The sequence below is a fragment of the Silene latifolia genome, chromosome 1, assembly GCF_048544455.1.
Source record: "Silene latifolia isolate original U9 population chromosome 1, ASM4854445v1, whole genome shotgun sequence".
NCBI classification, from domain to species: domain Eukaryota; kingdom Viridiplantae; phylum Streptophyta; class Magnoliopsida; order Caryophyllales; family Caryophyllaceae; genus Silene; species Silene latifolia.
In genome coordinates this window covers 200,446,847-200,470,578 of record NC_133526.1, presented here as the reverse complement: position 1 = coordinate 200,470,578, position 23,732 = coordinate 200,446,847, and the positions used below count along the sequence as shown (strand labels likewise).

The window sequence follows — 23,732 nt, the reverse complement described above, 5'->3', positions numbered from 1 at the left end:
TAAGTAATTTTATTTAATGAAAAAAAAAATTAATAGTAAGTAGAGGTAGCCCGGGCGAAGCCGGGCACCAATACTAGTACTATATATTAAATCCAGAAACCAAGGGATTTCAATGTAATTACAGAAAGTTATACAAATTTATTATACTATATAGTTTTAAATCAATAGTACCGTGTGATGGTCCCGATTAAGGGATCTCAATGCAAATATTATATATCACAAATTTGATTTGGATTTTAATGATTAGGTTACTATCTATCACTATAATTGTATTTGCTCACGTTGCCAATTGAATTTGTGCTACCTTTTAGTGTCATGTATTTTATTTTGATTTTTCTAACTGGAAATTGATTATTGTTGGTAATGTCATTGCATATTTGCATTTGCTTGAAGCTGATCACGGTTATTGTCTTGTTGGATATAAACTGCTTCATGATTTAGAGTACAATTCAGAGTTCAGAAAGCATACGATCTCAGCTAGGTCTAGTTTTAACTCCCATTTCCTCGTGTATTATGAGTTAGGCTTTAAAAATCACTCACGAGATTCATTTACTTTCTTCCTCGATCAAATTCTCACTGCTCAAGTCTCTGTTTGTCTCCTACAATCCTTCACATTCTGTTACTTTGAAAGCGGTGATCCAGATGTTGGTTTTCCATGTTGTGATCTTCACCTACGTACTTGCGGTTGTTTGTCTTCGCTTCTTTTGGCATTGTCGTGCTAAAATGGTTTTGATTGTGCTGTTACTTTAATTTGGATACTGAGAAGGTATACGATTCTCTTGCAGTAAGTTACTGATGATTTCGAACTTTGGCAGAAGTACAAAGATACCTCAAGTCACAAACATGTAAACCAAAATGCGATGCATTGACATTGAGCACCCAGTAATCCGGTATACTGTAAGTAAAACCATTGAAGCAATTTGTACCTTTTACTGTTTGACTTGTAGATAGTGCTAGAAACTTGCTGTATTACAGGCGCCGCGACGAATGTTCAGTAAGCCATCATTTGATCTTATGAATCCTCCGGAAAAGGTAATCTGGATTTATAGTGGTGACAGAAAGATGATAAGTGGAGTCCTCTTCTAGAAGAGTGCATCCTGTCAAACCATGTAAAGGAAAAATGGTCAGAAACATTTTTGTTGGTTATGATATCAGATAACACTGTGAATTTCCACTATCTATGTACAGATGTTCAACAGTCTTACAGCTGCGAGTTACCCCAGTCTAGAACTAGTGTTTTCAGATCAACTATACATTTATGGTATTCCTACCTTACTAGCTAAATATACAGTTATAGAAAAACTTCCATTGTAGTCTCAGAATGGCAATCTTGCGAACAAGTAAGGAATATGCGTCTAATGTCAAAATCAGTTGGTAGATTCACATATTTAACCTGTCAATGGTCTCCGTATTACCATTTGATGAGCAGAAGATCGCTGATTCGAGTCTACTTGGGGAGTCTGGAAGGCCTTTATATCTGAAAGTGGGTAGCCAACTCGGCATGGTAACTTCGGAGATGGCGAAAGAAAAGTTTAGTCGTAAGTCTCCAACTCTGTATTCCCTGATTTCTGACCCTTCTGAGAGCATATTAGGCTTCTTACTGACTGCTGAGCAGTTGAAATGATGATATTATGGAATTTCCCCAGATATGCCTTCAGAAAGCAACTGCTACTTGGTCATGTATCGACAAATGCTTGCCATCTGAAAAAGATTTGCAGCCTGATTAAGCTGACATTCCATCTTTGTAACCTGCTGACGAGAAAGATGATAGAACATCAGTCGGAGGTGGCAGCGGTGATGACGAATAAGTAACTCATACAGATTTCATTTTTGGTACTTTTAAATAAAAAATAGAATAATAATAATAATAATCGACACTTCACAAAATGCTGCTGAATAAACTACCTCATCAGACTTTAAATATTTTTTTTATTCTTAAATTTTACTCGTAGTAATGTTACAATTCAGACCTAATGATGTTTCATCTAAACTAATGGTGTTTCTATGCTAAAAAGTTGTCACCCCGACTATCCGACACGTATCGAGTGTCGGATACGGCTATTTTGTGCGAATTTTTCAATATTATTTTGGTCTAAAATTGTCAAGTGTTGTGTCGGACACGCGACACGGCAGCTAAGTAAAGTGTCGGAGTAACATAGCTGAAAAGTATATATGTCAAGAATATTTTAGGGCACTAAAGTGAGATATTTTGAAACTCAAGTCACCAAAGTAAAACTAACGAAATCTTCAGACATAACGTGAAATTAAGCGAGACACTAATTACACCAACATGGAAATGAGACTGACAAGTGAACGAAAAGGCTAATAATTGAATAAACACAAAGTCGACACAAATTTTGCACCACTCAATAGCTACTAAGCCGAAGATTTAAATGAGCAACAATCCCAAAATACGGGACGTGAAATCAGAAGACAGAAGAATCGTATCTTGTATCGCATGTCATCAAAATTATCAATTCTTTTTCATTCAGGAAGAAGTAAAAGAAAGCCAGGTATTCGATGTCTAGAAGCCAAAAGATCAGTCAAACTCATAAGCATTCTTGTCATATCCTCCCATCGCAAGTTCCTTGGTTTACCCCATTACTTTACATTGGGCATCTTAACACCACATTTTAATTGCCAATTTAAGACTACATGCCCCATCTACGTCAATATGCACAATAATGAAAATGGGGCCGCAATGCACCAAGCACTTGGATGAGATTAAACATCCTAACTTTTGATGTAAATGCTTACGTGCAATTCCCTAATGGGATTGTCACAATGTTGCACTAAATTTTCCATTGGAGAAAAAAAAAATATATTGCAGATAAGTCCACAGCCATCAACTAGGCTTATCTTATTATCAAGTAATCAAGTTGCGATAACGATGTTTCAGAACATTTGTATAATATGGACCGTCAATGCATTACCTGCAATAGTTTTCGCAAACCTACACAGTTTACTTCCATTTAAAAAAAGTAAGCTGTACACTAAACTATAACCACTCTGCCCAGGGGATATTCAACATTTGGCTCTATTGCAATACAAGAGTCGGATTACATTCAGGCAGAAAAAGCAACTCAAAGCTCCTCACCCCCACCCCAAATCCACTAAAGACTAAAGTGTAAACAATACGAGTAACGTTTTTTTATCGAGTCATAGTAAAATACTCCATAATAAGAGTACATCCGACCCCCTCCCCCTACCCCGCAATTTGCGGGAGCCATTGAAGCAATGGGGTAATGTTGTTATATCGTAAAATAATCCATCAAATTTCACTGTGCATTTTCTTCCCTCCGCATGATACAGTAAGTATCTATCTTTAATACTACTAGTTAGCATACCCAATTTTGTTGAGAATTACGAGTTTAAGATTTTGACGTTTTATTCAATAATCCGTACATGACTATAAGGGTACTGAAACTATATTTTTAGCAAGATCAATGGCCTTATGTTTGGACTAGACTCATCTCAAATCCCCACACCTAAATTCTACAGTCTAGGACATTCTAACTTCTAAGACAATGAAAGTAAGAATAAGTCTTGTGTAAGGCAGTTTTACACTAATGTAATTGTACAACGGATCTAAACACAACTTATTTAGTGAGTAAAGATGGTTACTTAAAATACCGTTTTACGATAAACTTGTGTGCAAGCGCCTTATACAAGTATACCAATAGTGATCATTTGAACTTTTAAACTCACTACTAGGCATATTGACTATTAGGCTAAGTCAAGCTTGGGGTTAAACAACTAGAACATGCATGAAATGGAAAATTTATTGGAAAATACCATAACAATTGGCTCTAACTTTATTTCATTAGAAATTCCCACCAATATCACCTCAAAAGGTGAAAATCTTTCAATTGTGGGTTAACCCACAATAAAATATTTCAAGAGAAAGTTTAACTTATTTATTTATGTACGTTGCAAGAAAAAGTATCTGATTCATAGTAGTAAGTTCCTCAACAGCCGATCTTCATCTTTGCCACTCTAATCAGTACTTACAGGAGATATTTATCTCAAGTGACAATATCTCCTTTCTATACTAAAGCTTAATCTAGCAAGAGCCTTATGTCTAAGATTGGAAAGCGCACAGGTTTTGATGAAAATTCCAAACACAAATAGATCTACTCTTCGCGATAGTAATAATTGCTTGAGTTGACTGATAGCTCATTCATTCACTATTTCAGAAAGGTAATCCATAGTTCTATACAAACGCAGATTTCGGGTTCTCTAGTGGTCGTAACACACCCCACAGCCATAAAAAACAAAAAGGGTTGTCCTTACACCTTACTCTCTCAAAGAGTATGACACTGTTCTCATGACTCCATTATTCAAAGACAGCAGATTATGGACAGCAATGATCCACTAATAACGTCTCGGAATCACTCCTTGATAACTAGCTTAGCTTTTCAGCTCTCCTATGCTTCTGCAAACACATAAGCTATCACCTCCACTCTTTCATTCTGTACCCTCTAATCATGATTATGAATTTATGATATGTTTTTTCCTGAATCTGAAGCGTTGGTCACCTAGGTCATAAATTAATATTATGAATGTCCCTATCAGCAGAGATCATCTTTTTCCACACAGTAAACAAGTAGTAGAAACAAAGCAATGTTATATCATGTGGACAAATCAATCCCTATCATCCAGCGGCATGACTCCCCACTCAATGTGCAAAGATGATTATTCTCCCCAAAATCAGTGGAAACTAATCCTCCTTTCTATCCTCTCAATAAGCACAAACAAGAAAGGCAAATACGATACAGCAACGACACATGTAATAGCATGCTACTATGTGATATCATTTCATCGCTAAAATCTTTGTAGTATTACGCATACCTTTTTAAAGCAAATGGTCCAGTCTCTTTCAAGATCGTAAGATGGATATGAGCTTAATCAGGGATTCCAAATTCTCTTTGGTAGGATTTTCAATATTAACTGCAGAAGATCAAGGATACGTTACTCCAGGGTCAAGACAAACGATTAATAATTTTAAAAAATGACGAATATTCATATTCTTTCATCTTCTAAGCCCTTGATCATGACCAGACATTATATATTCATCTGGAATAACTGATTAAATAAGACAAAGAAGTAAGGATAAAACAAGAAAGATAATTCTAGTAGAGGCAGAAGACATCATTCTATTTACTCCAATGCCGACAGTTAATAGTCAGAAGTACTAATTTCTTTGAACATTGATTGTGTGACTAGTGTTTTGAGCATTGTTAATGAACATGCAACCTGTCCCCCCAAGGCCCCAATTAGAAATAGTTAAACTAATCACCCAAAGCCATCCAAACTAGCAAATGTTGTTCCTAGGCCCATTTGGTGTAGTGTTGTGCACCTGGAATTTTATGGTAATTGCTTTAAAATTCAGCCTGTAGGAGATGGAGGCCAGAAAGTGTCATAACCCTAGCTACATCTACAGAAGGTGTCACGATAAACAAAATTAAGTAGGAGTCACATACTTGCATTTTACAGTTTACACGTTACACTGATTTGTCCGCTTGCGAGCTTTCATTCTCATTCCATTGATACGCTAAGGAAAGGCTATCTGAATTTAATACACACATCCAACTTTGCTTCATGTCACCTGTAATATCATACCACAAATACAACAACATTAGAGCCTTAATCTCAAAATGATTTGTGGTCGGCTGACATGAATCATCCTTTAAAACCGTCAATGGGTGAACGCACACCTAAAAATGCGAAAACATAGAAAAGAAAAAGTGAAAAACAAAAGGGGAGTGAAACATAATACAAAAGACGGTAAACTTAAGGTTTTAAAATCGAAGTCCAGATTTCTTTTATAAAACTTAGAATTTAAATCGAGAATAAAGATTAAAACGATTTTGAAAATCGAAGTAAAACATAAGGGTCCGGAAAACCTTAAAGGTGAACCAAGTATTAATATATAAGAAAGCTATTGATAAAAAGGTATAATAAAACCGAAAAGAACAAATATAGTTTTAAAAATTAAATAAAAACATTAAATATTTCAAATAACGTCAAATACTAAAAATCCACATGTATCATTTCCCTCTATTGTGCCCTCTCCGTCACCATTCCCTCATCAAGCCCGAGAAATCTCATATCGTGCTCTATCACTCTCAACCATGTCTGTTTTGGTCTCCCTTTACCCCTACCAACCTTTTCTGTTCCCAAGGTCTCCAACCTGGTGCGTCCATAGGTCTCCTTCTCACATGGCCAAACCATCTTAGTCGGTTTTCCATCATCTTGTCCTCTATTGGCGCCACTTTCACCTTTTCCCCCCTAATCACCTCATTCCTTAATCGATCTTTCCTTGTATGGCCGATTGGCCGCACATCCACCTTAACATACGCATCTCCGTCACACACATCTTTTGAATGTGACAATGTTTCACGGCCCAACACTCGGAGCCGTAAAGTAAGGCAGGCCTACTAAATATTGATAATTATATACCCTTGACACTACTGGCATATAATATATCATATTGTTAATCTACACATGTTCAACATCTTCTGATCTTACTATCTCTTGGTGCTAATGCAATTCTTGTAGTAAATTCTAGTTTTACTTTTTCTTAGTGCTAATGCCATGACGGTAAGATAAAGATATTCTGAAAGGGACAGGTATTTTGTTTTTTTTTTTTGGTACGAAAGGGACAGGTATTTTGTACAACCACAAGATATTGGTAGAGCCACTAAGTATTCTTTGTTTTAACAGGTATCTCCTTTTATATTCACAAATAACATAAAATCACTACGATGCCGACGAAAATCACCATATGATAGTAAAAAAATAATAGCAAAAGAACAATCCAGTCTTTCGGCAATAACAGCATATAATTTAGGATAGTATTAAAACAAATACGTCGCTGTAAATCCCATTTTATATTTCCTGAATCTTCACAATCATGGAACAATATAACTCAAGACTTCGATTGGCTTAAACAATTCGATGCAAAAACCATATAAAAAGCAGGAGAGGGCTGGTGTATCAGGATTCAGGAACGAAAGAGGCCATTACAGCATTAGTTATGACTCTGGCAATCTTAACATTTATATATCCATCCTAAAGTAACTTAGCACAAGAGATAAGTTTTTTCATTCGCTCACATTAGTATTATAAAGTATAAACACAATCCTATCTATATTGTCCTATTTTGACTTTGACAATTAGCAAAGACCATTAATTTTCTTCAAATATATGTAAAGTTGTAACGGCACAATATATATCAACTGTCACGCCTATTTTATCAAAAACAACTATTTTCATATTCTCTTTTTAAAAAGTTCTAAGTATTGTACTTCTTATATTATAAGAGAATATTGGACAAAGTTGATGGTCAAATTTAAAGAGGGCACTATACAATTATGACTATTTTCTTAGAGAGGAGGAGAAAACTAAGAAGCACCTGCAAAATGCAGTTCCTAGTTAAAAATTTTATATTTTCCAAATTAACTCTTGTATAATTTCATAATCACAAGATAGAAATGCAGTTTCAAGTGGCTAAAAGGGAAGCAAAACTACTCTTAAGATAGAAATGCAGTTTCAAGCCGACTCAAAAAGTTTTTACTAATGGTGCTGAAGATGTTATATTCAATTTCGTGTACGAATTGTAGAAAAATGAGAAGACGGTGATCAGTTGCAAAGCCAGACATGTGAAAACCTACCTTTATCAAAACAAGTCCAGATGACTAAATCAAGGGTTTAGGGAATGTAAAAACACGAGCACTCGTAATATCTGCAAATCAGACTTAAGCTGCCCATGCGAAATTGAATACAGCCTCCTATATTTTATCAAAATAGACAAGCAATAGTAAATCCAATAAAAAGGTCTTTTGATGAGATAAGTAATAAGTTATCACAAAAAAAGAGCTTTATTTATGTACTCCTTCAAGCTCGTCCTTTTGCTATTTTTCTTAGGCCTCCTATTCCTATTAGTGGCCTCCACAAAGTTTAATGCATGCAACCGGGCTTTCTCAATTTAATAATCTACCACAATTAGTGAATTAGATAAAGAAACAGACTGATATCATGATCCTTATAAGCTTTCAAAATTAGATCTACTTTAATTGATGAACAACCATTTCTATAATATCACTAAATAATTTCATTTGATAAATATGATAATACAAAAACTTGATTTGCTATCCGGTTTACAATCAACAGCAAAATACTATAGATTATACATAGCATATCAATCCTCCATGTAAAGTATAAACCTTAATTTATTTGGAAGTGGCTTACATCACTTGATAAGATGAGCATTATAAGACAAGGACGTGTGGTGAACACATGTACGGTGATGATCAGAAACATCATTATTTTAAAAAATATGCGGATTATCTCATGGGTTAGAAAAGTCTAAAATGTGTGTGTATATATAGTAGCAGCTCAAAACAGACTTCTCTTCCATCCAAAAACACCACAACCAGGAAGTGTCCATCTTACAAGAAGTAAAAGCTGAACGAACATACTGAAAAGTTCAGAATGGTTCAAGAGGAAACCAGAAAGGGTCCATGGACAGAGCAAGAGGACCTTGAACTGGTCTGCTTTGTAGGATTATTTGGCGACCGACGATGGGATTTCATAGCTAAAGTTTCAGGTTTGAAGGTGGCGGGAGACAAATCATAGGTATGCGTGTTTGAATCATGGGGAAATTTTGGCAGGAGCCTCTCTTGTTTAACCTAGGTTTTCTTGTAGGTTTGAAAAGAACAGGCAAAAGCTGCCGGTTACGATGGGTTAATTATCTGCATCCCGGGCTTAAAAGAGGAAAGATGACTCCACATGAAGAGAAGCTTGTTCTTGAACTTCATTCACAGTGGGGAAACAGGTATGTACTAGAGCATAGTAAGGCGACATTAAATCATTTGAATTCTTTAAATATCCTTATATTAATACTTTCATAGCATAACACTGCTGTACTATTAATTTAAATATAGATGGTCACGGATTGCTCAAAGATTACCAGGAAGAACGGATAATGAGATCAAAAACTATTGGAGAACACATATGCGGAAGCAAGCCCAAGAGAAGAAACGAGAAGTATCTCCGTCCTCCTCATCATCATCATCGCCAAGTTCCTATTCCTCGTCAAACAGTACAGCAGTGAATTCAAAAAGAGCTAATGAGACAACTGGTAGCTTTCAGAGCACAGAAGCTTCTGACAGATCAGCCCTGCAAGAAAATATATATAAAAAAGGTGAGAATAAAAAGGATGAAGAATTATTCTCCATGGATGACATATGGAAAGAAATTACTTCAGAAGATGAACCAATTAAACCAGTATATGATGGGTACAGTGAAGGAAACAGTTTCCAATGTCCAACAATGGCTTCTCCCTTGTGGGAATATTGTCCGGACACGTTATGGAGATTGGATGAAGATGCAAGTAAAATGCTGTTCTGTTGATGTAAATAAGTTGTTGTTCCTTGCTATCAAAAGGATGTCTCTAACTAGTTAGTTCAACAAAAACTTGTGGAAGACAGTCCTAAGGTAAGATGTGTGAGGCTCATAGTTAATGGCCGAGATTATAAAGTCTAAGCTGAAAACTCACAACACCTTAGAAAAACTCAACAATGTCGTACCGTTGAAATATTTTACTCTAGATTTGCCGAGTTAGTTCGTTTTTATGTAATATTCAACAATTTCATGTTATGGAGACCCGACCTGTACAGTATGGTGTCATAGTAGAAGATATTACTTTCTTTTACTTCCAGAGAATTGTCAGTGTTGTACCATTTCGTAGTATAGTGACTCTCTAGGTAGTGGATGCTTTCAGTTTCCAGTTGATGTTATTGTAAGAGTTCCTAGAACTAGAAGTTGTACGTCAATTTGTGCATGTATCATAAAAGATTACTTGTACTGAAGTTTACTAGCATTTTATCCACTATTTCGTCAGCAATCTTTGAATATCTCTTCTTCCAAATATTGTATGAATGTCATTGCTACTCTCTCTGTCACGGTTATGAAATGGTAATGACTGTAGGGGAGGTCGAGGTCGTAGAGGAGGAGCTGAAACACATTTATGAACTGAATATTACCAGAAAGAAACAGAACGGCAAAGCCTTCCTTCAAAGTCCTAAAAGCCACTCATTTCAGTCATTTGTATATTTTTTTTTCAATTGCCCTCTTTCATACACTTCTTTTTCTCTTTTTTTTTTCCACAACAACAACATCAGAGCCTTAATCCCAAAATGATTTGGGGTCGGCTGACATGAATCATCCTTTCGAACCGTCCATGGGTGAACGCACACCTCAAAATACGAATAAAAAAGGGAAAATGAAAAACAAAAAGGAAGAACGAAAATGTAATGGAAAGTCAAGGTAAACTTAGGGATTTTAAAATCGAATTCCGGATTTCTTTTATAAAAACTTAAAAAAAAATGTTGCGGTGACAGGAGGCGAAGTCTGCATGCGCTAATCTATTCCCACAAACCGTGCAGCTTTATATAGAAATGGGAGCTAAACTACTAAATCAGAGTGTGCAACATATCGCACTTAACTAGGCTAGCTCTACATGAAACAATTTTATATCTTAACGGCCAAGAGCATAGACGACTATGTAACTTGAAAAGAAAAACATAGAAAGGAAAAAGATTCATCATATAAGTACCCAGGATTTTGATAGCACTAAAGCTATTGTGATTCTGTGAAATTCATTAGTAAATACATCAAGTTTGAACTGGCTCACAGGCTGTAAAAACAATGCCACACTAGGCTCAGTTCATCATGGATACAGGATATTTGCACATACTAATTGTACATATACTCTCTTATAAGATTTGCCAGGTTCTAGTTAATTTTCTGTGAATGCTCTTGCAGAATACTTTATTAGTATCTTTTGAGGAGAGTTTTGTATAACTCCCCTTCCCCCCTGGAGGATGGAAAGGACATTTAAGTAAGTTCAGAGAGTTTACTGAATATTTGAAAAAAGAAAAGCGTTGAGAATAAGAGAGCTAATGCGAAAAGTAATGTAAATTAACAATGCCGTCCAATCTTACTAAACTAACGGTACAAGGTCCAAAAAAATAAGTTTCACATAACTTCCAGTGTCTTACAACCAAAAAAGGTCATTCTCCTTCTAAGATGCCTGGAAGCAGGAACTCAATCATTGTGTAGTATTACTACACGGAACTGAGGGAGGTTATAGGAGGCAACTATTTTTGATCAGGCAAATAAAGATGTTCTTTTATTCTCATAGATTCAACTAAACAACGGAATCTCTCTTACCCTTCCTTTACCTTCCATTCTTTTATTTTCCGTCCCAATCATCACCTAAAACGAACAAAATTTTCACTCCTTTTTTTGGAGGCTAGCTCCAACAACTACCAAAAATAACAGCCACTACTAGGATACATTCATCACTTAGACACTTACCATTAAACTTAATAACTTGGCTAGCAATGACTGTATATGTTGACTTGGATTTCTCACTTTCTCCGAATCTATTTTTAATACCAAATTGATTAAAAAACTTCATTACAAACGTAGAGTCCATTACTTTATTTTGCTAATATATATTATTCCAGTTCCTATCTACTCCATACTTAAACGAGAAAATAATCAAAATCGATGTAGACTTTCTTCTACTCTGTATTATTTAAACATAGCATTTAACCGTGATCAAATTTTATTCGGCCAACCATTCAATTAAGCATAAGTGGGATAAAAGCCAGTAATAAGGTTGCCTTAACAAACACACTTCAAACTCTCAAGAGCACATAGACAATACATAAAGTAAAATTCCACTACATTTAGTCAACTGTAAAGAGAATATTAAAGCAGAAAATCTAGAAAATAATAGCAAAGAATGAAGTTTCAATTTCTAAAAATATGTGACAACACTAATGATACAAAAAAAGTATACAAAAAGAAGGGTGTGTGAAGCATCTAGTAAATCACTTTAATAAGGCTTAATAATCTTTTACTCAATGTAACAAAATGATCTATTTTATATATGTACAATACCAAAGATCCCCCAAATAAAAGTTGAGTTTGATTAAAAGAAGACAACAATGAACTTACATTTGGGACCACGATCGCCCATAAATAAGCTCAATAACAAAGGAGAATGTTGAATAATGACATGAATAATTCCTTTTCTTTTGCTCAGATATTTTCAGATTACTACTAATCATTCTTCTCAAAGATCCCTTTTTTACATTATTAGATCCCTTTTTTACATTATTGGTTTTTTTTTTTTTGATGACGAGGGGTTTAATCCCCCGGGCACATGCAATACCCTGCAAACCACGTGCATCCCTTAGGATGACAGGTAACCGCAACACTCCCGTGTAGAGTCGAACCCGGGACCTCTCAATTCGTTGCCAATTTGCAACGCTTTGAGGCACTCCCGCGCTCCACTACACTCAAGCCACTTTGGTTTACATTATTGGGTTTGCAAAGGCATTATATTGAGTATATATCCTATAGTCTTGTCGGAAACCGTTGAATTTGCAAACATCATTCTACTAAAGTGACCAAACACTAGAACACAAAACATTCCAAATAATTCAATTCTCTCAGGAAATCAATAATCTATTCTGTCCTCGTAAAATCGCTTTCCAAATGGCCAATCACAAAACATATTCACGCTTACACCAATATGCTTCCAGATTCATCCAAAGAATTTCCAGAAATTAAGCAAACTATTTACCAGAATCAATAAAAAGTTAATTGATCAGGAAAAAGCAGGAAATTACCTGAATTAAACTTATCACGGCAGTAAAATTGAATACGATATTGCAGATATTGATAACAATCTTGATTATAATCCTGAATTTGTACATTTAAAATGAAATTAAACATATAAGATTAGATAGAAACAATACAATTCGATAAATTAGAGATAAATACCGTGTAAATTCAGCAATTGAGTGAAAGGATGTACTGTATACGTTAGGGTTTTAATTTGGCGTCAAGAAATTGGGAATTTGAGTTTTGACGATAGTCTTACGCAAACAATTGTCAATTCCCGCGTAAAATATGCCGCTTGCTTGGGTTGATCATGGACAGATTGGACACATCACACATTCACACGTGTCCTGAGTAGACCTAGAAAACGGGTCAATCGTGTTGGGTTCGACTCAGGTTAATTCGGGTTCAACTTGTTCGGATTTGAAATCGGATCGGATCGGGACATTTCGGATCCGGATCGTTTTCAGGTGGATTGTTAATTGTTATCAAGTTATTTGAGGATAACCGTCAATATGTAATAATAAACATTCAGATAGAGTTGAATAGAGTCGACTCGATTCGAGTTTCAAGACAGATTCAGTCCTTGACCCGAATTCCAATCGAATCATTCATGTCGGATCAATTTTCTCAGATCTAGTCCCGATTCCAACCCTAAATATAATTTGTACTATATCAGATCCAAAAGTCTAAAATCGTGGTAGATGGGGCATAACTGCATTTCATGGGACAAAGGCCCCAAAGGCCAAAAGGCAAAAATGAATATAGACTGATATAGTAGTTGGATATCCCTTTCTACATGTCGAGTTGGTTAAAGGTTAGTAGTCCGTAATATTAAAAGAAAGTTTGCACCATTTAAAGCCCAAACACAAGATAAGAAACTACTGTTGGAACTTAAATCAGATCTCTTTATTACTCCTAAAATCTCTCTATTTTCAGAGCTAAGTATAAAATGGGAGGATTATCTAACTTATATCTCCTCACTTACAATTCTGCCCAAGCCATTGGTTGGTAATTTTCCTGCTATATCATATCCCTCTTCAATTTAATAATGTACAATGTATATTGTGTATAATGAATGTGTGACTATGCTGCAGGGCTGTTGTATTTGTCAGAATTGTAATTGGGGTTTTAACTACAAATTCATTCAATGGAGCTTTTGCATCTTCTGGGGACCTTGTTTGTTAGATGCTTCATCTCTTGCTTTTTTTTTTTTTTTTTTTTTTTTGGTAACATTTGGGCATGCTTCATAATTAATCAGTTTATTTTTGTGGGTGATCAAGGTTTATTGGAAAAAGCTGCTTTCTTGGAAGTTATACATGGAGCATTGGGTAATTTATCCCACATTTTACATGTTTTATGTAGTTGATTTAGTCTTCACTTTCATTAAATGGACTTGTAATCACAATGTCAATTGTAAACATCCTTGCTTGTAGAGTTTCTAGTCATGGTTAATATGTAATGGACTAATGGTGGTTGGCTGGTTGCATAGGTCGAGCTTATGTTAACTTCAATTACAACAATCAATTTAGATAATTACATCCCACTAGGTGTCACTGCTAAATCGAATACATTATATTGAAACTATGATTGTATCTGTCCGATCATGTGCGTAAGGGAAACTATCATGATGGTTGTTATCACAACTCACAACTAGATTGTAGGGGACTAAAGGTTTATGTTTACACAGATTTTGCGCGTATCTTGATGTTCAATGTCTGTCTAATGTTGGTGTGTAGGTATTGTTCCAAGTGGAGTGTTGCTTCCTCTTATGCAATGGGGAGGAAAAATTCATTATCTTCTGGCAATTGTTAGGAAAATTGACGAGGTTTGAGCTATTTGAATGCCTCCTAGAACCAAACTTATTTGAGTATCATGCTCTTTTTGATGTACCGTTTATAATAAGGGGTTTATAGGTTATAACTATAAGTTCACACTGTCTTTGATATTTTCAGGTGCAAGAGTCTCCATCCATTTTCGTTACATTCTTTTGCTGGAGTATAGGTGAAGTGAGTTGCTTCCCTCGCCTTTAATTTGCCCTCATTAACCTTATCGATATATTCAATGTCTACTACTTGCTGAACATAGTGGTTCTTTTTTATATTCCAGGCTCTCAAATTGTAGTGTAAGGCCACACCATATGACTAAAACCTTACTAGAGGTCACTCTTCCCCCAATTACTGGTCTACTGGGTATCGTCTAGTTATGTTGGGGATTCTACCTGACTATTGTAGATGGGAATTTGGACCATTGAATGAAATGTTGGCCTGTTCATCAGGAGCTGGAATGCTACACCTGTTAATAAAGCATTTTTAGAGAATGGCTTTTAGAGTTTTAGGCAATGTTGTGCTACTTCCCCTTAAAATTATGTTCACTGCACAGATTGGCCTAGTATCCTCTATATTATCTTAGACTAGTGGGAGACTGGGAGCAGTGAAGAGAGGTTTATAAGTTTACTGCAATTGTATTTCACCATGTGTCATCCAGCAACCAACCAGTTGAAGGACCTTAAGCCTGTATCAAGGTTGATCTACAAGTTTGTGTCACTGCAAGGATACTTGACACGTTAAGTATAAGTACAAGCTTTGTTTTATAATAACCGTGTCTAGAATTTAAACTTTGGCAAAGGTTGTGAGGTCAAGGAAACTGACAGAGTATATAGCCAGTTGCATGTAAGGATCTCTAAAATATTTAATCATGCAAACTCGTGGAATCAGTTGACAGTTTTATATTGAATTGTCGGTGCTATTTAAATCCGTTATCTTTTAGATTTCTAGAGAAGCATTGAACCATATTCTTTTAAAACGGGAGATGTTTTTCCTGATGGATGATGCATTACTAGAAGGTGGCTCCCCCTCCCCAACTTGTAAGAATAGATTTATTGAGTTAGAAACCTGTGTTGTTAGTACACAAGAGATTGTTAATTTCGACGTCCTATAAAACATTTGTTTCATAATGTTGAAACTACTCACTTTTAGATGTTTGTAGATTGTAGGCAATCTCCTTGTACACTGTTTTCAAAGTTTATCTCTTTGTTCTCTACCTGATGTAAATAAGCCATCAAACTCCTGGTTGATTTGATATATTGAGATGGAGGGGGCACCGGTGAAGGAATCAAGCATTGATTCTCCTTTTATTAGAGAATATTCGTGCATTTTTTCTGCAATTATTCTTAGGTGATAAATTAGTACCTTACTTGAGTTGGTGAATGTTAGTTGCTACTGTACAGTTGTAGGCTTCGATACTGGCATGTAGCATAACACTCTTGGCTGAAAAGAGAATGGAAGTTGTGTGTACATTATAAATGAGTTGGATGTCACCAACCATTAAATTGACTGCACTTAAATTTTTCTTGATTTGTGCTTGCTTGTTTACGCTGTATCATTGATCATTTTCCGTTCATCTATGTGTGGGCATTAGTTTTCCGTTTACCATGCTGTTGTTGTCTTGCTGTTGTATGGATTTTGGTGAGAAATACTTTCTTACCAGCTACCATGCATTCTGCAGACTTTTTTTAGAATTCTTTTGAAAAGCATCTAATGTCCAAAATGAATGCAGTTCATACGGTACTCGTATTATGCTCTGAATTGCATCGGAAAATGTCCGTATTGGTCAACCTTTATCAGGTTTGCTCACTTGAAACTCTCATAGGTCTTAACTGATAGAGGTATTCGTCCAGCTTATAATGACCAGTTTATTTTTCCTATTTCCATCTTAATTATCTCAGGTACACTGCATTCATCCCTATATATCCCGCCGGAGTTGCTGGTGAAAGTAAGTTTTTGCTGATTCCGACTTGTTTTCTGTTTTAAAATATCTGCCGAGCTCTCTTTCTTTAAGTCGTTCATATTATCATCCTCTTAGTTTGATCCTTGAGAATTGCACGTTTTTGTTTACAAAGAAGTTTTGATCGATGTGTCGCAGTGTGGCTCATGTATTGTGCACTTCCATATATAAAGGAGAAAGACCTTTACGGAGATTTTTTCAGTGCCATGCCCTTCAAGTATAGCACTTTTGTGCAGGTAACTTATACGGAGTAATTTGTTTCTCAGTGCAACATGTCAATTTTCTAGTTTTCTATTCTGAAAATGTCATTTCTGTAGTACATCAGCACATGACCCTAGATGAGTTACCTGCATACCCACAGTACCCCAGTTCTACTGTTAGCTGTCAATGTGAGCGCATCATTTGTAGGCACCCATCGGTTATGCTCTAAGCCTTCAACCGGCCAAATCCGATGAAGCCTAAGATTCATTATTGTTTAGCTTTAAAGTATGACGGAATAAAGCAGAATGGCCCACTGAAATGTTTATGCTTCTTTTATTATTTAGTTAACAGCCAGCCAATGTAATTCTTGACGGCATTTTCTCTACCGGTATTCTTACAACCTCTATATTATTGGTACCACAAGGGTAAGCTTGCATACATCTGACTACCGCCCTTACCCTATTACAGGCAGGAGTCTTTGGTGCTATGGGGTAGTGTTGTTGGTTGGTTGATTATGCTCTTATGTATTTGAAGCTTGAGTTTCTGTGAAATTGGTGTCCTCTTTGACTAGATAGTAAGGTGGTGGGTCCCTGGTCAGGGGTATCTCAGGCCAACTTAACATATCCTAGGATGGGAGATTTATGCCGATTGAGTAGAATAAATTTTTTTGACAAAAGTTTCCACTCTTCTGACTAAACAAGACTGTCAACTTTGAAGCCTTCCCAGTACAACTAAAGTACTAAACAGACTTGTGCATTTTTAGGACTTTTAGCAATCTTATCCAGAGCCTCCCTCAAAGTATTTTTAGGTAGATTTGGTATCTTCACAGGCCCCTAAATTGTTCATAAGCAAGCAAGTTTGATTTTCAGTGAAATCGTACACAGCTTGGAGGTCTTAGCTGTATGCTTTTCCTGGTGGATCCTTTATACTCCGTATGAAATCGGTTGCACTTAGAGTGAATCCTTTATACTCCGTATGAAATCGGTTGCATGGTAAAAACACAATTCACTCACGCGTTTGGTAATATTAATTCCATAATCATTCAAAGTTTTGGTTTTTGGTGAAACCTCATTTTAGATTCATGTCTTGCAGACTCCTGTATATTAGTGTACTTGACTGATCTGGTGATGAAAATAACGGTTCTGTTGCCGTTCAGGACTTGAATTTCCCATGCCTTGTTTAATATATTGACATTGGATTTTATGCTAGGTGGTGCTTGTGTGCTATCCATTTCTTTGGTTGAAGCTTTACCTGTATTTACTGAAACAAAGACGGTCCAAGCTGCGCAAACAACATGAAAAGAAGATTCATTGAAGGTTTGTTTGCAGTTTCTTCTTTGTAAATGACATGTCTCCTGTATCTAGACGCGGAATTTATACAATGCACTTCAAGGCACATGCTTTTTATAATATTCATTTATCTATCTGCCTGCATATTGCTCGAGATGCTTTCTGTCACCTGTGTTTAGAAAACGATTACTTGCTCCCTGTTATAATTTGAAAGGTTGTGATGAGATTGCTTTAGATGCATATTTTTTTGGTCCTCTTTTAGGTTAATGTTAGCCATGCTCCAATTCATTTCCGGAATAAGGCTTTCTTGTTATTGTGGATCCTCTCCTCTCATGTTACCTTTATTATGGTAATGGACTGGTTTTAAAAGACCATTAAGTCAGTTGTTAACTTGTTATCTGTTGATCGAAAAGAACTTGTGAACGAATACTGATATACCGTATAAGTGATAATTCATTGAAATTAGGAAAAGAGGGAAATAAAAGTTTTACAAGGATTCACAATTAAATACAAATAGAAAACTTCAACAAAACACTCAAATAATTAGAAAAACATATCCACCCAAGAGCTTTCAAACTTCATGAGCTCGAAGTGTGGTTAATAATCACGAGCCGATGAGGGAAGCTCTTCGTAGTTGTCTGGCTGAATGAAGACAATTTGGTAGAGGAGAGCGGCAATTGCAGCACCAACAAATGGGCCGAGCCAGTAGACCCAGTGGTTAGCCCATGTCCAGCTAACGACAGCAGGCCCGAAAGAGACAGCTGGGTTCATGGAAGCTCCATCAAAGGCACCCCCGGCCAGGATGTTGGCACCAACAATGAAACCGATAGCCAATGGGGCGATGATGCCGATGTCACCCTTCTTGGGGTCCACTGCTGTGGCGTAGACAGTGTAGACAAGTCCAAAGGTCATCACTATCTCGAAGACAACTGCGTTCCAGACACTTACTCCTGAGGACAGAGCGAAGGCAGATGTTGGCTGCAGTAGGGGAACAGACAGAAATATTGTTAGCTTCGAGGCATCAAAGACTTAAAATTCCCGGCAAATTAAAACTGCCATAGCAAACTATTACGTGAAAGGAGTATTTACCAGTCCGCCTGTGGAGAATTTGAGGAGGAGGCAAGCAACCACAGCGCCAAGGCACTGGGCAATCCAGTAGAAGATGGCTTTGACAAAGGAGATTTTGCCACCAAGGAAAGCGCCAAAGGTGACAGCGGGGTTGACGTGTCCACCAGAAATGTTAGCACCAACTGAAACAGCCACGAAAAGCGCAAATCCATGAGACAGTGCAGCAGCTACCAGTCCAGCTGGGGTTGCAGCACCATTGTCTGTGAGCTTGCCTGGGCCACCAAACAAAACACCAAATTCATCAGTAAGTTTTTTATACTCCCTCGTTCGAATATTTATGTTATATCTTTTCTGGATCATTAAATAATGAGCATGGATAATTAGTACTTACTGAATGCCATGCCGGACCCTTCTCCTGCGAAAACAAAAATAAGCATGGAGATGAACTCGGCTAATGCAGCCTTGAATGTTGATGGATGGCTAGCCTCAGAAGCTGAGCCGACATCAATTCTAGGGATCGCCATTCTTAAAATACCAACTAAGCAAATTATTTTCGGCTTCTCGGCTAGCTTTTGTGTGCCTTAAGGTGGTGGAAGTTGGTTGCTGTTCTTAGCTATTTGGTGCATAACCTATAGTTGAGTGAGCTTTATATACTGACCTTATGAAGGGACATATGAAGTGCCTTTAATTTTTTAACGACAAAAATGTGGGATTTGTCATTACGGCCGCATGATGTTTAAGTCCAATTTGTGCATTGCTAATAGTCGGAGCCTCCAAAACATTGTGATCGTGCCATGTGTCATAAATGTCGATCAGACGGTAGATAAGTGTTATGATCACCGGCCAAAACTATTGATGGGGTCCGTCAATGATTGATTAAGTCTTTGGGTGTACTGGCCATTTTAGGTTAGTTTATAGTAGTAGACTAGGTGTAATTGTTGATTAAGGAGTGGTTAGCCGGGTTGGCTTTAGCTAAACTATTTTTATTAATCTTATCTCATCATTTACAAATTCATTAGTGGCCTGACATAGCCATTAATTTGATATTAGCATCTCCCCTAAAAAAAATATCGATATTAGCATCTAATTCGGATTTGTATGACGGCATGAATTAACAATACACCTGTTCCGGGTGTAATTCCAGAGCAGATATTTGTTACCACTCGTAGCTAGTAGAATGATGTCCTTGCTTGAATCCTCCTTGCGGTCTCCTGAAACGATGAACAAACTGAGGGCTCGGCTTTGGCCGAGCGTACTCACTCCGACGCTCAAGTCAGTAAACTTAGAGAGAAGTTGTTGTAACTTGGCTAAGAGTGTATTGTAGAGAGATAAGCAAGATATTACCAGATGAACAGTGGTTATTAGGTCAATTTATGGATCCTTTCCTCAATGAGGGTTGAGGAGTATTTATAGGCATTCACCTTTTGTCACGTAGTGGCCAAGTGGTCAAGTGGCTATCGGTGGAAAGACAGTTGTACCCTCGGCGATGGACTGTGGCGGCTCGCCGAGGGTCTTGGATATGAGTACGCGGTTGTGTCCCTGAGCTGGTTGTCCAGCCGAGACCCGGTGACAGTAGATGGGCTCCATCGGCTAGACCGTCCCAAGTCGTTGACTTTGTTGTGGATACCCTTGACCTTGCTCAATATGTTGACTTGGTCGGCGGTGCGAAATATGCCCCATCAATTTGCCCCCAGTAGTAGTCTATGCCGTGGCATGGGCTCCGATGTATGTTGAGCGTATATTCTGCGTAAGTATTTTTGCAAAATTTACGGTATCGGCTTCTTCCGAAGCATCGGCGTGGTTCTTGTTAGGCCGTACCATATCCCCCCTCCACATGGATGCGTAAGGGGCATCCGATGTGGAAAAGAAGGTGACGCCGGTCGAGACCAGGGTGAGAGTCTTGGTTTATTTCGATTGCCCCGGCCCGTGCTTCCCGGCTTGGTCGATCATGTGGCCGGCGGAGAGCAGGTGCCTAGGAATTTGTTGAGGGAGATGAACAGGCGAAGAGATGTGAATGGGCGTGTTGAATACGCTTGGTAACTGTAGCATTGATTGACATTCAACTATTGCAACGATTGACATTCCGTGGTTGCATGTCCGACACGTGTCCGCTTCGATTGGTTGACGCTTCATGGGTCATGTGCCCGATTGGTCCTTCTTCATGGGCTTTTCCCTATAAATAGGGCAGTTATTCCGTGATTTTGGCCATTACTTTCATTTCCTCAAATTTTCGAAAATTCTCCCAAAATCTTCCTCTCTTTAAACTTTCAAGGGCTTTCTCTTCTTCCAATCTTCGGTCTTCGATCCGGCGAGTGTTTTTCTTTGAGGTAAACAAACAAATTTTCTTTTATTTCGTTAGTAATTGTTGCGAACATGTCTTCTATTGATGCGGGGCTAGTACTTACAGGGGGTTCCCAAATCGTGCTTTGACGAGGAGGGGATACTAGAAGCCGTCCCGTTAAGGTTTGGGGGCCCTAGGTCTCCCTCTCCCGTTCTTGATCTGCCCCTCCCGGAGGAGTTGGAGGATGAGGATGATGCGATGCTTTGATCTTTGAGGGGCTCCGTTGATGGTGGAAGGACGACTATCCCGGATCATGGTGAGGCCGCACGACCCGCCTCGACCGTGCATTTACAAATAAATTCGCAAGCGATTCGGAGAGACTCTTTTCGGAGATCATTTCTCCTTCGGTGAGGGGTATAAGATTGTTATCCCCGAGGAGGGTCGAGGCGATCTCTTGTCCTCCCCGGTCATATCGGCGTGCATATTAGGCATCCGGAGTATGGGCTCGGTTTCCTTTGAATGAGCACGTCATGGCCATTATCAAAGCTATGAACGTTGCCGTGGCCCAACTGCATCCGTTGGCCATGAGGACGATAGTCGGCTTTGTATGGATCTCTCTCTTTAGGGGAGGTCCCATCAGTTAACTTGTTTCGACGCCTCCATAGTCTTCGGCCGTCAAAATCGGCAAAGTGGGGTGGTACGGCGTACGAGACGGAGCGGGCTACGTCTCTCGTGAACAAACTCACTTCTTGCAAAGACCGCAGGGCGATGGGTGTACGTCCAGTGCTTGGATGACTACCCGTTGCCTCGGTCTTTCCAGAGCCCCGTTCACTTACGGTGTGAGACCCAGGAAGAGTATGAGAAACACATCTCCCGGGGTAGCAAGGTTAAGATGGAGGCTTCGTTTGTCCCCCTTCTTGTGGATGAGAAGCGGGCGTCGGTTGTTTGATCTTTGAGGAGGGATGGTCGCCCCAGGCTCGGTTATTATCCGAGGAGGTTGCTATGCGCGTCGGCCTCATCTGGCCCTCAACCGGGGTGAGTGGGGTCGGTGTGAGGCCTACCTTTGCTTGTTATGTTCCTTTTTCAGAGCCTTGTTTTACTTCCTTTATGTAACTCTTGTTTGATTTCTTGCAGATCGGTTTGGGCGGGATCTGTCTGAGAAGGACTTGAAGAGGCTAGGGCTTGACAAGGACGGGAAGGTTGTCAATCGGCGTCCTACGGCTGAGTCGAAAGATCGCGAGGCTATCCCCCAACGAAATCATGGAAAAGGTAGACGAGGGGTTGGATCGGAGACGCTCTCGCACGGGTTCTTGGAGGCGTGCCGAAGAGATCGAAGAAGGCGGCGTCCAAGTCGGCGGCGGTTTCGACGCCAACTCTCTCTTCGCCCCCGGTGGTCCAAAAGGATTATGTGGAGGTGATCAACATTACTGAGGAGGAGGTGACCGTTGCTAAGGTCCCTTCTCCGAAGAAGAGGAAAGACCCACCGTCTGCTTCCACCGCTGCCGGGGAGAAACCTGCCTCCACCAGCCCTCCACATAAGAGGGTCCAAACCGGTACGGATCTAACTTGTGGTTCGGATTTAGCCGGTTCGTTGGACGTTCCTGATGACAGACTTTCCGATGTATCAATGCATGGTGACATGGATGCTCTGTGTAAATTTTTTGTAGATCCATCATCGGCAGCCGGCGTTCTCACTGAACGGCGAGTAGGGAAGCAGCCTGAGCAGGCGATTGAGAAGGCGGGTGACAGGAATGTCACCGTTGACTCCTCACCCCAGAGGGCTACTCCTACCGAGCTCGTGGCGGAGGGTGAGAGAATATATAAGAGGTTGGGGAAATGGAGCCGTCTAGCCGCCTCCCTCATCATGGAGCAGGAAAAGGCCGCGGCCCAATCTGGGCCACTGATTGCAAAGCTCAAGCTTGATCTCTCTGCTGCGAGAGGGGAAGCCGGGAAGGCTAAGCTGGATCTTCGTGTTGCCGAGGAGCGTGCGGAGGAGGCTGAGAAGCTGCTGAAGGCCGAAAGGGCCAAAGTTGAGGAGGCTGATGGCGCCACGGCCAAGATGATGGATGAGCTGGAGAGATATAAGGGTGCCTATGACGCCGTGGTTGCCAAGAGGGACGAGTGGGAGGATCGGTTCCAGAAGCAGGCGGAGGTGCTCAGGGACACACAGGCTATCCTTGCTCAAAAAGAGAAGGATATTGACATGCTTCAAGATGATCTCCTCCCAAAAATGTGCGTTCAATTCCGGGACCAGGCCGAGGAGGCGGCCAAGGAGGCAATCAGAAAGCTCGATCCCGACTGCTGAGAAAGCGGAGGCGGCGAAGGTAGCTCAGATAGCGTTGGCCAAGGCGGCCTATGATGCAGAGGAGGCCGAAAAGGAGGCTGAGAGGCTAAAGGTGCCTGAA

The 23,732-nt window shown here is 38.9% G+C and overlaps 3 protein-coding genes and 1 long non-coding RNA gene across 6 annotated transcripts; 2 read left to right on the top strand and 2 right to left on the bottom strand.

The window, feature by feature from the left end:
• Positions 1-241: 241 nt before the first annotated feature.
• LOC141617462 (uncharacterized) lies at positions 242-12,997 on the bottom strand. 2 transcript variants are annotated; one of them, XR_012531117.1, is made up of 7 exons: positions 12,865-12,997; positions 12,711-12,783; positions 8,975-9,183; positions 5,484-5,608; positions 4,852-4,950; positions 1,394-1,749; positions 242-1,097 (listed from the first exon to the last, which is right to left on the bottom strand). It is a non-coding gene; the product is annotated as an uncharacterized LOC141617462 (long non-coding RNA). The 2 variants fall into 2 exon arrangements; XR_012531116.1 differs by having other exon boundaries at positions 1,416-1,749.
• Positions 8,168-9,872, top strand: LOC141617451 (transcription factor MYB48-like). Of its 2 annotated transcripts, XM_074434654.1 has the most exons (3): positions 8,172-8,640; positions 8,710-8,839; positions 8,949-9,872. In XM_074434654.1, exons 2-3 carry the CDS (start codon positions 8,784-8,786, stop codon positions 9,415-9,417), a joined length of 525 nt encoding a protein of 174 aa, XP_074290755.1. In that variant the 5' UTR covers positions 8,172-8,640; positions 8,710-8,783; the 3' UTR covers positions 9,418-9,872. The 2 variants fall into 2 exon arrangements, with proteins under 2 accessions (XP_074290751.1, XP_074290755.1); XM_074434650.1 differs by having other exon boundaries at positions 8,168-8,839.
• A 558-nt stretch (positions 12,998-13,555) lies between the features above and the next one.
• Positions 13,556-18,217, top strand: LOC141617440 (uncharacterized). Its single transcript, XM_074434641.1, has 9 exons — positions 13,556-13,713; positions 13,800-13,885; positions 13,986-14,033; positions 14,442-14,530; positions 14,658-14,711; positions 16,261-16,328; positions 16,430-16,476; positions 16,627-16,724; positions 17,899-18,217. Exons 1-9 carry the CDS (start codon positions 13,655-13,657, stop codon positions 18,001-18,003), a joined length of 654 nt encoding a protein of 217 aa, XP_074290742.1. The 5' UTR covers positions 13,556-13,654; the 3' UTR covers positions 18,004-18,217.
• Positions 18,218-18,413: 196 nt separating this feature from the next.
• Positions 18,414-19,767, bottom strand: LOC141617435 (aquaporin TIP1-2-like). The gene is made up of 3 exons (XM_074434634.1): positions 19,438-19,767; positions 19,068-19,318; positions 18,414-18,956 (listed from the first exon to the last, which is right to left on the bottom strand). The coding sequence occupies exons 1-3, from the start codon at positions 19,568-19,570 to the stop codon at positions 18,576-18,578; spliced, it is 765 nt and encodes a 254-aa protein (XP_074290735.1). The 5' UTR covers positions 19,571-19,767; the 3' UTR covers positions 18,414-18,575.
• Between the last annotated feature and the right edge of the window lie 3,965 nt (positions 19,768-23,732).

Coding starts and splice junctions, on each gene's coding strand:
- LOC141617440 (XM_074434641.1), top strand. CDS start 13,655: ATGGGAGGATTATCTAACTTATATCTCCTCACTTACAATTCTGCCCAA. Junction 13,714..13,799: donor TCTGCCCAAGCCATTGGTTG/GTAATTTTCCTG, acceptor ACTATGCTGCAG/GGCTGTTGTATTTGTCAGAA. Junction 16,477..16,626: donor CGCCGGAGTTGCTGGTGAAA/GTAAGTTTTTGC, acceptor GATGTGTCGCAG/TGTGGCTCATGTATTGTGCA.
- LOC141617451 (XM_074434650.1), top strand. CDS start 8,658: ATGGGGAAATTTTGGCAGGAGCCTCTCTTGTTTAACCTAGGTTTTCTT. Junction 8,840..8,948: donor CATTCACAGTGGGGAAACAG/GTATGTACTAGA, acceptor ATTTAAATATAG/ATGGTCACGGATTGCTCAAA.
- LOC141617435 (XM_074434634.1), bottom strand. CDS start 19,570: ATGGCGATCCCTAGAATTGATGTCGGCTCAGCTTCTGAGGCTAGCCAT. Junction 19,319..19,437: donor AGGGTCCGGCATGGCATTCA/GTAAGTACTAAT, acceptor TTGGTGGCCCAG/GCAAGCTCACAGACAATGGT. Junction 18,957..19,067: donor AATTCTCCACAGGCGGACTG/GTAAATACTCCT, acceptor CCCCTACTGCAG/CCAACATCTGCCTTCGCTCT.